Source organism: Salvelinus alpinus, chromosome 30 (genome assembly GCF_045679555.1).
Source record: "Salvelinus alpinus chromosome 30, SLU_Salpinus.1, whole genome shotgun sequence".
In the NCBI taxonomy this organism is placed as follows: domain Eukaryota; kingdom Metazoa; phylum Chordata; class Actinopteri; order Salmoniformes; family Salmonidae; genus Salvelinus; species Salvelinus alpinus.
Genome location: NC_092115.1, coordinates 29,695,904 through 29,711,473, shown reverse-complemented (window position 1 = coordinate 29,711,473; position 15,570 = coordinate 29,695,904). Strand labels below are relative to the sequence as shown.

Genomic DNA, 15,570 nt, shown 5'->3' with positions numbered 1-15,570 from the left:
TTTCCAGGCCCAGGGACATGTATTAGTCTGTGGCGACCTAAATGCCAGAACTGGACAAGAACCTGACACCCTCAGCACACAGGGGGACAAACACCTGCCTGCAGGTGACAGCATTCCCTCCCCCATATGCCCCCCTAGGCACAACTATGACAACATAACCAACAAAAACGGGTCACAACTCCTGCAGCTCTGTCGCACGCTGGGTATGTACATAGTCAATGGTAGGCTTCGAGGGGACTCCTATGGTAGGTTCACCTATAGCTCATCTCTTGGCAGTAGCACTGTAGACTACTTTATCACTGACCTCAACCCAGAGTCTCTCAGAGCGTTCACAGTCAGCCCACTGACACCCCTATCAGACCACAGCAAAATCACAGTCTACTTGAACAGAGCAATACTCAATCATGAGGCATCAAAGCCAAAGGAACTGAGTAACATTAAGAAATGCTATAGATGGAAGGAATGCAGTTTGGAAACCTACCAAAACACAATTAGACAACAGCAAATTCAATCCCTTTTAGACAACTTCCTGGGTAAAACGTTCCACTGCAATAGTGAAGGTGTAAACTTGGCAGTAGAAAATCTTAACAGTATATTTGACCTCTCAGCTTCCCTGTCAAATCTAAAAATCTCAAATAGAAAACCAAAGAAAATGAACAACAATGACAAATGGTTTGATGAAGAATGCAAAAATCTAAGAAATAAATTGAGAAACCTGTCCAACCAAAAACATAGAGACCCGGAAAACCTGAGTCTACGCCTTCACTATGGTGAATCACTAAAACAATACAGAAATACACTACGGAAAAAGAAGGAACAGCACGTCAGAAATCAGCTCAATGTAATTGAAGAATCCATAGACTCTAACCACTTCTGGGAAAATTGGAAAACACTAAACAAACAACAACACGAAGAATTATCTATCCAAAATGGAGATGTATGGGTAAACCACTTCTCCAATCTTTTTGGCTCTATAACAAAGAATAAAGAGCAAAAACATATACATGATCAAATACAAATCCTAGAATCAACTATTAAAGACTACCAGAACCCACTGGATTCTCCAATTACCTTGAACGAGTTACAGGACAAAATAAAAACCCTCCAACCCAAAAAGGCCTGTGGTGTTGATGGTATCCTTAATGAAATGATCAAATATACAGACAACAAATTCCAATTGGCTATACTAAAACTCTTTAACATCGTCCTTAGCTCTGGCATCTTCCCCAATATTTGGAACCAAGGACTGATCACCCCAATCCACAAAAGTGGAGACAAATTTGACCCCAATAACTACCGTGGAATATGCGTCAACAGTAACCTTGGGAAAATACTCTGCATTATCATTAACAGCAGACTCGTACATTTCCTCAATGAAAACAATGTACTGAGCAAATGTCAAATTGGCTTTTTACCAAATTACCGTACAACAGACCATGTATTCACCCTACACACCCTAATTGACAACCAAACAAACCAAAACAAAGGCAAAGTCTTCTCATGCTTTGTTGACTTCAAAAAAGCCTTCGACTCAATTTGGCATGAGGGTCTGCTATACAAATTGATGGAAAGTGGTGTTGGGGGTAAAACATACGACATTATAAAATCCATGTACACAAACAACAAGTGTGCGGTTAAAATTGGCAAAAAACACACACATTTCTTCACACAGGGTCGTGGGGTGAGACAGGGATGCAGCTTAAGCCCCACCCTCTTCAACATATATATCAACGAATTGGCGAGGGCACTAGAACAGTCTGCAGCACCCGGCCTCACCCTACTAGACTCTGAAGTCAAATGTCTACTGTTTGCTGATGATCTGGTGCTTCTGTCACCAACCAAGGAGGGCCTACAGCAGCACCTAGATCTTCTGCACAGATTCTGTCAGACCTGGGCCCTGACAGTAAATCTCAGTAAGACCAAAATAATGGTGTTCCAAAAAAGGTCCAGTCGCCAGGACCACAAATTCCATCTAGACACTGTTGCCCTAGAGCACACAAAAAACTATACATACCTCGGCCTAAACATCAGCGCCACAGGTAACTTCCACAAAGCTGTGAACGATCTGAGAGACAAGGCAAGAAGGGCATTCTATGCCATCAAAAGGAACATAAATTTCAACATACCAATTAGGATCTGGCTAAAAATACTTGAATCAGTCATAGAGCCCATTGCCCTTTATGGTTGTGAGGTCTGGGGTCCGCTCACCAACCAAGATTTCACAAAATGGGACAAACACCAAATTGAGACTCTGCATGCAGAATTCTGCAAAAATATCCTCCGTGTACAACGTAGAACACCAAATAATGCATGCAGAGCAGAATTAGGCCGATACCCACTAATTATCAAAATCCAGAAAAGAGCCGTTAAATTCTACAACCACCTAAAAGGAAGCGATTCCCAAACCTTCCATAACAAAGCCATCACCTACAGAGAGATGAACCTGGAGAAGAGTCCCCTAAGCAAGCTGGTCCTAGGGCTCTGTTCACAAACACAAACACACCCCACAGAGCCCCAGGACAACAGCACAATTAGACCCAACCAAATCATGAGAAAACAAAAAGATAATTACTTGACACATTGGAAAGAATTAACAAAAAAACAGAGCAAACTAGAATGCTATTTGGCCCTAAACAGAGAGTACACAGTGGCAGAATACCTGACCACTGTGACTGACCCAAACTTAAGGAAAGCTTTGACTATGTACAGACTCAGTGAGCATAGCCTTGCTATTGAGAAAGGCCGCCGTAGGCAGACATGGCTCTCAAGAGAAGACAGGCTATGTGCTCACTGCCCACAAAATGAGGTGGAAACTGAGCTGCACTTCCTAACCTCCTGCCCAATGTATGACCATATTAGAGAGACATATTTCCCACAGATTACACAGATCCACAAAGAATTTGAAAACAAATCCAATTTTGATAAACTCCCATATCTACTGGGAGAAATTCCACAGTGTGCCATCACAGCAGCAAGATTTGTGACCTGTTGCCACAAGAAAAGGGCAACCAGTGAAGAACAAACACCATTGTAAATACAACCCATATTTATGCTTATTTATTTTAACTTGTGGGCTTTAACCATTTGTACATTGTTACAACACTGTATATATATAATATAACATTTGTAATGTCTTTATTGTTTTGAAACTTCTGTATGTGTAATGTTTACTGTTAATTTGTATTGTTTATTTCACTTTTGTATAATATCTACCTCACTTGCTTTGGCAATGTTAACACATGTTTCCCATGCCAATAAAGCCCCTTGAATTGAATTGAATTGAATTGAAGTAGCTATAGCAGCAAGAGAGCCAGAGGAGTATTGTATGAGTGAGATTTCTGTGCTTTAGCATCATCGCCTACACCAGTCAAACTCCTGTCCCTAAGTGAAGTGGTTAAATGTGAGAGTAATTGTGTTTAGTTTCTGGGACTGACATGTGGAGCTCCATGGAACCCATCTCCCTCCCAGTGACAGGCTTGGATCCCATCCCCTCTACCCCCCTGCCACCCCCCTGCCTCAGTCTAATTAGTCTGTGTAGCCCAGGGCTCATGTCCTACCAAGACCCATCCCCCCATCTACTTCCCAAGATGGCTCCCCTAAGAAAGATCCTTAATTGGGTTCTTAAGTCATAGTCTTCATTTTTAGTGGGGAAAGGCATCTGTGTTTTGTAGCTATCACCTCAGAAATCAGTTTGGATTATTCTCTCTCTCCCTTTCTCTCGCTCACTTGCTTTTTCTTTATCTCCCTCACACACTCACATACATTCTATTTTTCTCCAGCTCCCTCCCTCTCGCCCTGTTTATATCTCTTATCTCCCTCTTCCTCTCCATCTCTAACTCTTTCTCTCCACCTCCCTTCTTCCCCTCAACTCTCCATCTCTCTAACTCTTCCTCTATCCCTCTCTTCTCTTCCTCTCCATCTCCTCACTTTCTATCGCCCCATCCCTCTCTCTCTCTCCATCTCTCTCTCCATCTCCATCTCTCTCTCTCTCTCTCTCTCTCTCTCTCTCTCTCTCTCTCTCTCTCTCTCTCTCTCTCTCTCTCTCTCTCTCTCTCTCTCTCTCTCTCTCTCTCTCTCTCTCTCTCTCTCCATCTCTCTCTCCATCTCTATCTCCATCTCTCTCTCTCTCCATCTCTCTCTCTCTCTCTTTCCTGCTCTCTAGTCTCTTCACATAATGAGGCTCCATAATAACCCAGCGGTTGTGCAGTTGTTTTGCTATCTCAGTCAAACAGCAGGATCACCCCATAGTGGGTTTCTAGCACCATTCACTTGTCTACTTAGACAGGGTAATGAGTATCATTTGGAGGAACAAAGCACACTAGCCCTCCAATCGGGTGGTCTGTCTTTTCTCGTTACACCTCAGAAGAGAAGGATTTCACCGTTGTTTTAGGTCTTTTGTACATCCAGCCAGACAATTCCAGCTATTACTCATTTATTACATAGCTATTATACACATAACCACATGCCAGGCTAATAAGACACACACACACACACACACACACACACAGACACACACACCAAAGTCTCCCCACCCTAGCCCCAGAGCTGTACTGAATGTCCACGAGTCCCCAGGCACCACACTTCAAACAAGACAGTCGGTTACCAAGGAGACCGTGGTGGTTGTGGCCAAACAGCGGACGAGGTCACCTCTCCCTACGGCCTGATAAGTGTTGACTGTGGAGAATGCCAGCTGCTAGTTTTATTTATTTATTTGTTTGTATTCTTCATTGGCTAAACTGGCTAGCAGTAAGCCTGGCCTGAGGCCAAACAGGAAGGGATTACACCCCTAGTGGACGAGCCAACAGTGGGGAATGAGGCTCACTCCAAGCAAAGGGGAACTGAGTCAATACTGGCTTGTGTTCGTCAACACACAATCACTACTCAGACGGGACCCAGGGAACGTAGCACTGGGACCGCATGGGCCTGCTCTGTCTGGTCGTAAGGGTGAACTTCACATATACAGGTCATATATGATCAGTTTTGTTACAATAAGTGGAAAACACAATAAAACACCATAGAACACAATGGCTATTTAGTGCTTTGTGGAATGGAATATAATTTGCCCAGTTCTTTGTGTTCGTAGTTCAGATACAGCATGACCCATATATGTGTCTCTTAAAGCAGCCCAGTGTTCATGTTTAAAGGTCCAATGCAGCTGTTTTTATTTCAATATCAAATCATTTCTGGTTAACAATTAAGTACCTTACTGTGATTGTTTTAAATTAAAATGGTCAAAGAGAAATACAAATAGCTTCTTAACAAAGAGCAAGCAATAATAAGACTGTCTGTGAGTGGTCTGAGTGGGGAGTGGAGGTTTGCAACTCTGTTTCTTATTGGTCTATTAACTCATGTACCTCCTGGTGGTGTCACCAGGCAGGCCAAAACTCCATCAAACCAAAACAGCCGGAAATTTCAGGCGGTATTTTCAAGCATTTTATCATAATTTTCACAATTTCACAGTGTTATTCCAACTTCATATTGTGGAAATATATATAAAACATAGGAAATCACGTTTTTGACTGCACTGGGCCTTTAACCTGTTATCTGTTCTGAGACCTGTGAGGTCTTTGTCTCAGCATAGCTCAGCGGCAGCCTGCTCTGCTCTTATGCCTTAATTAAACTCCTGACTGATGACTAGCAGTGTGCTGCGGCTGGATCTCTGTGGTTTGGCGCTCCACTTGCTCCCTGTGCTCCAGATGCAGCTATGTTAGCAAACTTATGACAGCTACGAGCAGAGAGGTAGTTTCAGCTCACACTGACTAGACATGGGGGGCTAGCCTAGGGCTGTTACGGTGACCGTATTACCGCTACACAGGTAATAGTCAACACACAATCACTACTCAGACAGGATCCGGTCATGAGTCTTGAAGGCAGTCAAATAACACGTGATCGTTTAGTCACGGTGATTAGGCTTCTCCAAGCTCTGATGCTGCTGATGGTCATTAGTAGCCTACCAAACTTGTTAACTGCCTGGTACTCAGCATTCTATTGTCCCTCTAATCACTCTGACATCAATGTAAATGTAATCGAAAATCTAATCAAACACTTCATGAAAGCCCATGAGCTCATGTTGCGAAACATTTCTATAGGCTATAGGCTATGCAGTATCTTCAATATGCATCTGGGAATTGGAAAGGACACTCGCAGTTCTATCCCCGATGTGTCACTTGTAGCCTGTGAGAAAGACCCGATCACGTGACGGGCATTGGCTAATAAGAATTTAGCTATCTGAGAGAGCCATGTGAGTGAGAGGTGCTTCGGAGCATGCAGCCAGGAGAAGGGAATTATAATTATTATATTCAGCCCAAGAGCACAACGGCCACTGGCCGCAAAAGGCATGGATTATTGTGTTTGTCAAATTGTGAATGAGAGACTGATGAAGTGTGTGCAACCTGCGCAAAAAAAACAAAGCAGAGCTCATGCCTTTCATGCGACTTTTTTCAAATCATCAGTACAGTCGCATCTTGCAGCCTTAGAATGTATTAAAAATCAAAACATATAGCCCAACCTTTGTATCACAACTAAAGTTGCATGAATAACTCTAAATAAAGCATATAGGAGCACCTGTTTATTTGTTAACTGCTCAACACAGAATAGCCGCATGTGCGCACTCCCTCATATCATTTGGAGAAAATATCCTTTCTATTTTATTCAGCTATGTTCAATTGTTTTCTTCTTACTATAAAATAATGCGACGGAATTCTAAGCAAATATTGTTTTCCAAATGCACTAGTGTAGCCCACAGCCATATGGCATAGCCAGATCAGGGCCTAACATAAGGACAACTACATTTTCTTCACATTATGTTTCTTTAGACCTGTCTAAAATAAATAATGGATTTATTGTGATGGTGTAGGCTATATTATATAGATTTATTAGACTTTTTTAAATGTAGATGTTCCAAAGGTCTGCATCATTGGATTGTAGGCTATTCGTGGAAGCCAGGCGATACCAATTGTGTTTATGTTAATGAACAGTCAATTACCGTGAGACCTGCAGTTATTTGCTTGACAATCACCGTCTGACAAAATGTAATGACTGCCACAGCCCTAGGCTAACTGGTACTGCTTAGACATGGGGAGGGCTAGCCACTACTGACTAGACATGAGGAGGGCTAGCTGCTATTGCTTAGACATGGGGGGGGCTAGCCACTACTGACTAGACATGGCGAGGGCTAGCCGCTACTGACTAGATATGGGGAGGGCTAGCCACTACTGACTAAACATGGGGAGGCTAGCCACTACTGACTAAACATGGGGAGGCTAGCCACTACTGATTAAACATGGGAAGGCTAGCCACTACTGACTAAACATGGGGAGGCTAGCTGCTACTGACTAGACATGGGGATGGCTTGCCGCTACTAGGGCTGTGGGATGTATGACAATAGCAAAATGGTGGATGTCTTGGATGGAACACTGGTCACTTCAATAATGTTTACATACTGTTTTACCTATTTCATATTTATATACTGTATTCTAGTCAAGGTCATCCTATTCAACTATTGCTATTCTATCCATGTATTCTTCAGATATACTATTTATTCTATCCACATACTGTCCATAATGTCTATACATCCCATCATATATATAACATTTGATTTGATTTTGGATTTGATTTGGATACATGTAGCAGAAGAAATGGGAGAACTAGAATCTGTAGAATCTCTTGCTGATATGAATGTATGATTTAGAAGAAAAGTTCATGTTCATACATTACATGGCCCAAAGTTAATTGTTTGGAAAGCCTGGGTTTTCAATGTCCGTTGAAATGTAGCAAATCAAATTTACTTGACTTCTGAGTCCTTTATAACTCCCTAAATTATTCTGTAGTAAATGATTTACTCAGTAGCTACGTTTCCATCCAATTGGCGACTGATTTTTATGCAAATATTCTAAAATCCACATAAAAACAATATGCACATTTCCCACCAGAGATGTTTCCATCAAATTGACTTGTTGCGGATAAAAGGCTGTGCCCGATGACGTAGTGCAAATAGAAATACCTTTTGCGATTAAATTCCCATATACCGAATAAAAAATACAAGTTAAATGGGTTTACATCACATTTTCAATTCTACTGATGGGTTTTCTCACAATTTAGTTTTAGTTTTATAGCGTATCTGGTATTGGCACGTGTACTCTAGCCAACAGCTGGCAGATACAGTGTGGGTATAGCTTACCTGATGAGATTATTATGGACAAAACAGCAAGATTCAAATGGCAGCCAAGCATCGATGACCATGTCACCAGAATAAGACCCTCTATATTTATTGGGAAGGAGCATCAATCTCAGCACCTTGCACTTTCACCACACTGTGAAGTTCATCATAACATGCTTGCTTTCCCGAAGAGTCGTAGTGGGAGGACCGCACTACATGTCATCGCGGGACTCCAATTTGACTTCGATATGATGGTTATTATATCAATATTTGCTCATAAAAGCATTTCCACCGGCATTTCTCGCATAATTAATTTTACCGACACAAAAAGATCCCACCTTGTCTAGCGTATTTTGTTATGTCCACATTTGGAACGTTTACCGACAAATGTTCTGTTTCCATCAGGCCTGTTGTGACATTTTTATCCAACATACTTTGCTCGCATAAAAAGGTTGGATGGAAACCTGATTAGTGTTGTGAATTGGTGCTCATAAAACGTGAGAACAAATGTTTAACATTTGAAGTATGGCTCTTTGAGGCCTAATGGATCTGATGTTTTTCACCTGGCCTGGTCTAAGTGCTCTGAGTTGCCTGGCCTCACACTTGTATAATATAATTTCTCCTCGACTTTCCCCGAGATTCAGGGGTCCCCCAAGACCCAAGCTTAGAGACTCATTATTGTTCACTCTATCAGCTTTCTGAACACTCTATAAACGCAGAACTCTGGGTAATATAAGCCAGGCTACAACCAAAAAGAATGACAGTGTCAGATGATTTCTTAGTCCTGCTAGAGTTTTGCCTATATGTATTATCAACTAACTTTATGCTACGAGCCAAAAGTTTTGATAGATTTCATAAATATTTCATCACTCTTGACTGTCTGTTTTGGGTAGTTTGTAGATTCAATGTGTAGGAGTAAATGAGAGGTTCAAAATGGCCGCTGATCCGTTTGGCCTTTTCCTCTGCAGAGCTGATGTAACAGGCACACCTCTGTTGCCTTGCCGTACTGGAGCCCAGACCGGTGCTATCGATGGAGACCAGAGGAATGGGAAACGACATAAAGAATGATTAGTTAATAAATCAACTCCCCAGCCTGCATGCACTTTCCCCCTCTCCCTCTCGCACTCTTTCTCTCGCTCTCACTCCCTCTTCTTCTCTCTGTTAAATTCCTAAAACATGTTGCACCTGTTTGCATGGGTACACAGGTCCCCTGCCGGGCATTCTCCCCCCTCTCCTTCCTCTGCCCCCAAGGGCGTTGCAGGGATATGATGTAATCAGATGAAAGAAGGCGGATGGAGGGTTAACAGTGGCAGAGAGCCAGTCGATCAAGGAGAGAGAGGAAGAAGAAGAGGCTTCTCAGACACAGTATTCACTAGGGAGAGAGGCGGGTGCACATTATTGATCAGAGTAAAATTTAATTTAATGGAGAATTGACTACTAAGGGTTTTACCTTAGCTATGCTGGTAACTGGGGCCTGCAATACAGCCTTATGGTGGAGCCCAGTGAGTGGTTGGGAAGAAGGACGATGGGGGGTAAGGGAGAGGGGAGAATGGGGGTAAGAAAGTTGGGTGATTGGGGGGAGATTGGTGGTTGGGGAGAAAGGAGATGGGGGTAGCAAGGAGATGTGGGGTAAGGAGTTTCGGGGATTGGGTCAATCAATCTGTTATGAATTGTGCATTATGCAGAAATAGCTCTGCCATTTCCTGGTTTCCTAATTTCAGTTTGTGACAAAACAAGTACATTAGAGTGTCTAGTTTGAGAAATGAACGCCTCAAAAGTCCTCAACTTGCAGCTTCATTAAATAATACCTGCAAAACACCAGTCTCAACGTCAACAGTGAAGAGACGACTCCGGGATGCTGGCCTTCTAGGCAGAGTTCCTCTGTCTAGTGTCTGTGTTCTTTTGCCCATCTTAATCTTTTCTTTTTATTGGCCAGTCTGAGATATGGCTTTTTCTTTACAACTCTGCCTAGAAGGCCAGCATCCCGGAGTCACCTCTTCACTGTTGACGTTGTGACTGGTGTTTTGCGGGTACTATTTAATGAAGCTGCCAGTCTGTTTCTCAAACTACACACTCAAATGTACTTGTCCTCTTGCTCAGTTGTGCACCGGGGCCTCCCACTCCTCTTTCTATTCTGGTTAGGGCCAGTTTGAGCTGTTCTGTGAAGGGAGTAGTACACAGCGGTGTACAAGATCTTCAGTTTCTTGGCAATTTCTCGCATGAAATAGCCTTCATTTCTCAGAACAAGAATAGACTGACGAGTTTCAGAAGAAAGTACTTTGTTTCTGGCCATTTTGAGCCTGTAATCGAACCCACAAATGCTGATTCTCCAGATACTCAACTAGTCTAAAGAAGGACTGTTGTAATGCTTCTTTAATCAGGACAACAGTTTTCAACTGTGCTAACATAATTTCAAACGGGTTTTCTAACGATCAATTAGCCTTTTAAAATGATAAACTTGGATTAGCTAACACAACGTGCCATTGGAACACAGGAGTGATGGTTGCTGATAATGGGCCTCTGTACGCCTTTGTAGATATTCCATAAAAAATCTGCTGTTTCCAGCTACAATAGTCATTTACAACATTAACAATGTCTACGCTGTATTTCTGATCAATTTGATGTTATTTTAATGGGAAAAAAATGTCTAAGTGACCCCAAACATATTTGGCTGAATTACACTGAGTGAATGGTTGCACACATTGGCCAGAAACTACTTCAAGAATTGTTTTAAATTATGGAGTGGAAATGCAATGACAGTTGTTATTATTATTTTTTTCACTTTCTTTCTCTCATCTCCCTCTTCCTCTCCATCTCTAACTCTTTCTCTCCACCTCAACTCTCCATCTCTCTAACTCTTCCTCTATCCCTCTCTTCTCTTCCTCTCCATCTCCTCACTTTCTATCGCCCCATCCCTCTCCCTCTCCATCTCTCTCTCTCTCTCTCTCTCTCTCTCTCTCTCTCTCTCTCTCTCTCTCTCTCTCTCTCTCTCTCTCTCTCTCTCTCTCTCTCTCTCTCTCTCTCTCTCTCTCTCTGTGGTCTCCACTGATATACAGAACAGTGTCTCTCTTCCATTCTGTGGAGTTCAATATCCACAGAGGTAAAGGTATCATTTTCTTTTTACCTTTTTTTCTCTCTTTCTTTTCTTTCTATTTCCCTCCAGCCTGCATGGCTGCCACTGCAACTGAAGTCGTTTAGCACCGTCCTTGAAAAAGCCCTCAGTGAGAAAAACTCCTGGCATGTTTAAGGAAAAGGTAGAATGCAGTGTGTGTCAGACAGAGCTGAGACGGGGATGGGCGGGGGGTACTCCCCAGGGGGGGGGTATTTTCCCCTCTAATAGCTGTTACGAGCCCTACATTATATCCAAGGAGCTACGTTCCTTTGGGGTCCAGACACACACACACACACACACACACACACACACACACACACACACACACACACACACACACACACACACACACACACACACACACACACACACACACACACACACACACACACACACACACACACACAGGCGCACTCTTTCTCTTACACACACAGGCACACATCGCATACACACAGACAAAAAAAAACACACACACCCTCTCCCAACCGCTTTGCTCGCTCCATGTCAATATCCTGCCATTTGAAGTCACGTACTGCAGGGGCTTCTGTGAGTCACCGAGGAGCCAGGCTGACGGGTAATGGGCCGCATTCATTAATAGTGTTGCCGTGCTCCTGTCCCTCCCCAGCAACGCCACGGATGTCTTCACTGGGGTATGAGGGGAGAGGGAGGGGTGGTCGTCCCGTGGGGAGTCTCCTCCCAGACTCACTTAAAGGAGCTTTATTTCACAGAGAGAAGAGAGGGAAGAGAGAGAGAGAGGGAAGAGAGAGAGAGAGGGAAGAGAGAGAGAGGGAAACAGAGGAAAGGCCGGGGCCGGCTCTTTAAAAGGGAGTGCAGGGGCCCAGACGGGGCCCAGGTGAGCCGAGGTTAACCCTTCCAGGGGTCACACTCCCTCCTGCCCCCCGTCAAACAGCTTATTATCCCACCTGTCGGAAAGTAATCGCTCCGGCTGAAAGGAAAGGTGTCGAGGTGTTTAAATGCTTTGTATGGAGGCACTTGAAAGGGTAAAGAGGGAGGGGTGGAGGGGAGTAATGGACGAGGCCTAGCCTGCCTGAGGGATGCTGCTATGTTGATAAGACTGAAGGTGACACTAGTCAGTACATTGCTAAACTCACCTTCATGGCTCAGGCTCTTTCCGTGTTGTTTATTCAAAGATAATTCAATCTTACCCAGAGTAAGCGTTTGTGTATGTGTGTGTGGGTGTGTTTGAATGTCAGTGTTTTTTGTGTGTATAATCGGTGTCAGTGCGTGCATGCGTGCTGATGAGTGTGTGACAGGTGTGTCTTGTCCGTGCCAGTGTAGAGAGTCCAAGGCCGTGTTTTTAACAGGGTGCAGCAAGTGGGGCATGTGGTTTGCATTAAAGGGATTAGCAGTCACTTCAAAAGATGACCTGGATTCAGCCCATCAGGGACACCAGTTACACCCCCCTGGTCCACACACACACTCCCTCCCTTTAAAAAAACCTAGCTGGCACAGCTGTCCCCGCTACAACCACTCTCTCTCACCACACCGGCGTGTGCGTGCGTACGTGTGTAAAGATATTCAAACATCCTCAGAAATCCTGTACTTATTTTTCTGTAGTATATGACATATCTCTAATTGCTGCATCTGAATCCCAAGTGTAATTGACCTGTTGTTATTCTACGGTAGTTACACTTCCAGTACACATTATGTAAACATGTCTATTAATATGGTGATTCATATATTCCATCACGGGTATTACATGGTAACTGTTGTTTCCATGGCCACAGCCATTGGTCTGATGTTGGTATTGTTGGTTGGGGATTGAGATGTTGGAGGGAGGGAGACGCTGTCAGCTCAGCAGTGACGTGTCAGTGTGCCTGTGGAGAACTTAACCATATTTAATCCCAGGACATATTGATCCATATAACTATTGACTGCTGCTCGGTTTTGATTGGATTTGGGTAATGCAAACACCACATAAACCCACAACATGACATTCACCACTCACAACACTACGTCAATCACTAACCCTCTGAAAAGAAATGGTGAATTCTACAGTATTAAAGTCTGCCTTAATGTTGATGAAAATCAATTATTCATTTTAGGTTATGAAGTGTTCAAATTCAAACTTGCTAAATTGAGAAAATGTTGAATTAAATCAAATGTCCTTGTGTTGAATTTGATATTGATTCAGTAATTTCATTCCTTTCTTTCTCTCTCGGTTATTCCTCCACTTCAGAACCACATGTTGACTCAGCACAGCAGTTAACCAGGCAGATTATCAGTGGACCTGAGGAGGAGAGGAGAACCATACGGCGAGGAGGAGAATCATGTCTGACCCGGTCGGTCCTCCAGCCACCTTCAGTGCAATATCCCACTGGCTCTTTTGCACTGAACTTTGGATTCAGTTCACACCGGGAAGGAACATGTCACACACACAAAAAGAAAAAGGACGGATGAAAGACAGAGGGGTGAAAAAAGGACAGAAAAACTTAGCTCTGGTCTTTGACTGGTTGTTATTTCAACAAAACATGCCCACTATCTTTGTAAATAGAAATTGTTCATGTGTTGCTTAATAACTTCAGCTATATTGCAGTCTTATACAGTATTTGCCATTGTACAGTTCTAAACCGTTTGTCCCCAAAAAAAGAACTAGAAAAAAAATGACAATGCCACTGTCAGTCAGAAGAGGTGGAATTCATCAACAATGTGTTGGTGAAACAGGGTGCCAATGTGGGGTATTATTATGTAGGGAACAGGAAGTTGTGGTATGGTCAGTCAGGACCCTTTTCATCAGTGCCCATTTCCTGTATGTGGACACTATCCTGACCTGGTCACTCGTTACTGAAGCGGGTAGCAGGGTGCTTGATCACCAGCAGAACCTGACATTGTGACGTCACGGGTCTCATTCCAACATGGTTGTCCTTCTAGAAGACCAGCTGAGGACTGAATGGTGCATTTAATCTGGTCCTCCTGCCTGCGCAAGTTCCAATGAAAGGAAGAGAAAAAAAGAAGGAAAAACAGGATAGGGTTCTGATATATGCAAAAGCAGTGACACAGATTTGGAAAGGCCAGCTAGCTCCTCTGGTTGGCACGGGAACAGAGGCATCGTGAACCCCTCTGTGTCTCCTAGAGCATCATGGGGGGGGGATCTCCAGCCCACTGATTTAAACCTGTACAATTCTGTTATTAATGTTTACTGCTCGTTCAAGCCTGGAGATTACTGGAATTTTTTTCTTCTCGTTTTTGTTAGCTCTTTGTATTTTAGATTTTTTTTGCAATGGGGAATACATCCATTTTGATTTGGGGTCATTGTGGAGACTATACATGTATTAAGTCTCTCTGTAGGGATGTGCTTATGAAACTTATGTCCTGGGCTCTCCTGAAGAGTTCCCAACTTATCCCCTTCCTTCCTCGTTTCCTGCGGTATCCCATTGCTCTGCTCTCTGCTCAAGCTGGAAGCCATTGTGGCGTTATTATACACCAATATAAATCAATCTGTTACAGATGTAGGATCTTAATTTGACCAGTTTTACAGCAGGAAAATAATTCTGCAGCAACAGGAAATGTGAATTATTGTGTGGATTATAATTAATCAACATTTTTGTAGCAGTTGATACATTTTTTGGTTAGGAAAAATCAATTCAAAATCAAGTCAAATCAAGACAAACTTTAGAAGCCTTTTTAAACCTTGAGTACATTACAATATTTCATTTCCTGATATGCAGGAAATTTCCTGCAACAACAATGTGATTAAATTAAGATCCCACATCTGTATGTAAATGTTTTTGCATTCATTGAACCTGAGATGCACTTTTGTATGAAACTTTAATGTTTTGACCTTTTGATTGAGAATTGTTCATACTCAGTTTACAGGAAATTAACCACCATCTCCTGCTGCAGCAAAAGGACAGTTCTCTTCTCTGATGTTATTCAAATGTTATTGTACAAATATGGAGTTCTGTATTTGGCAGACCTCATTTTTGTGTTGCACATGTGATAAAATATTAAAAATGTATGAGAAAACGGCTCCTATGGCCCTTCATTTGTGTGTTCATGTGTTTTGTGAGTGTGCATTTGTGTGTTTGTGTATGTGTGTTTGTGCTCACGTGTGTGTGTGTGTTTGTGCTCACGTGTGTGTGTGTGTGTGTGTGTGTGTGTGTGTGTGTGTGTGTGTGTGTGTGTGTGTGTGTGTGTGTGTGTGTGTGTGTGTGTGTGTGTGTGTGTGTGTGTGTGTGTCAATTAATTTGATTAAGTAACAAGATGGGCCCATGACAGCATGAACATGATCATCTTCAAAACCTTACTTTGGATTTTTGGTTTTAAATCAAATTGCATC

The 15,570-nt window shown here is 42.9% G+C and overlaps 1 protein-coding gene across 6 annotated transcripts in view; it reads left to right on the top strand.

Annotated features, from left to right (window-relative positions):
* LOC139560406 (zinc finger protein 521-like) overlaps positions 1-15,261 on the top strand; it is a 159,659-nt gene extending 144,398 nt beyond the window's left edge. For 5 of the 6 annotated variants that reach the window (XM_071377143.1, XM_071377142.1, XM_071377139.1 and 2 more), the window contains exon 8: positions 13,471-15,261. In XM_071377143.1, coding sequence (XP_071233244.1) covers positions 13,471-13,500 — 30 coding nt within the window. In that variant the 3' untranslated portion in view covers positions 13,501-15,261. Of the gene's footprint in view, positions 1-9,126; positions 9,664-13,470 lie in introns of those variants that run through there. The other variant, XM_071377141.1, reaches the window with a different exon arrangement.
* Positions 15,262-15,570: the final 309 nt, after the last annotated feature.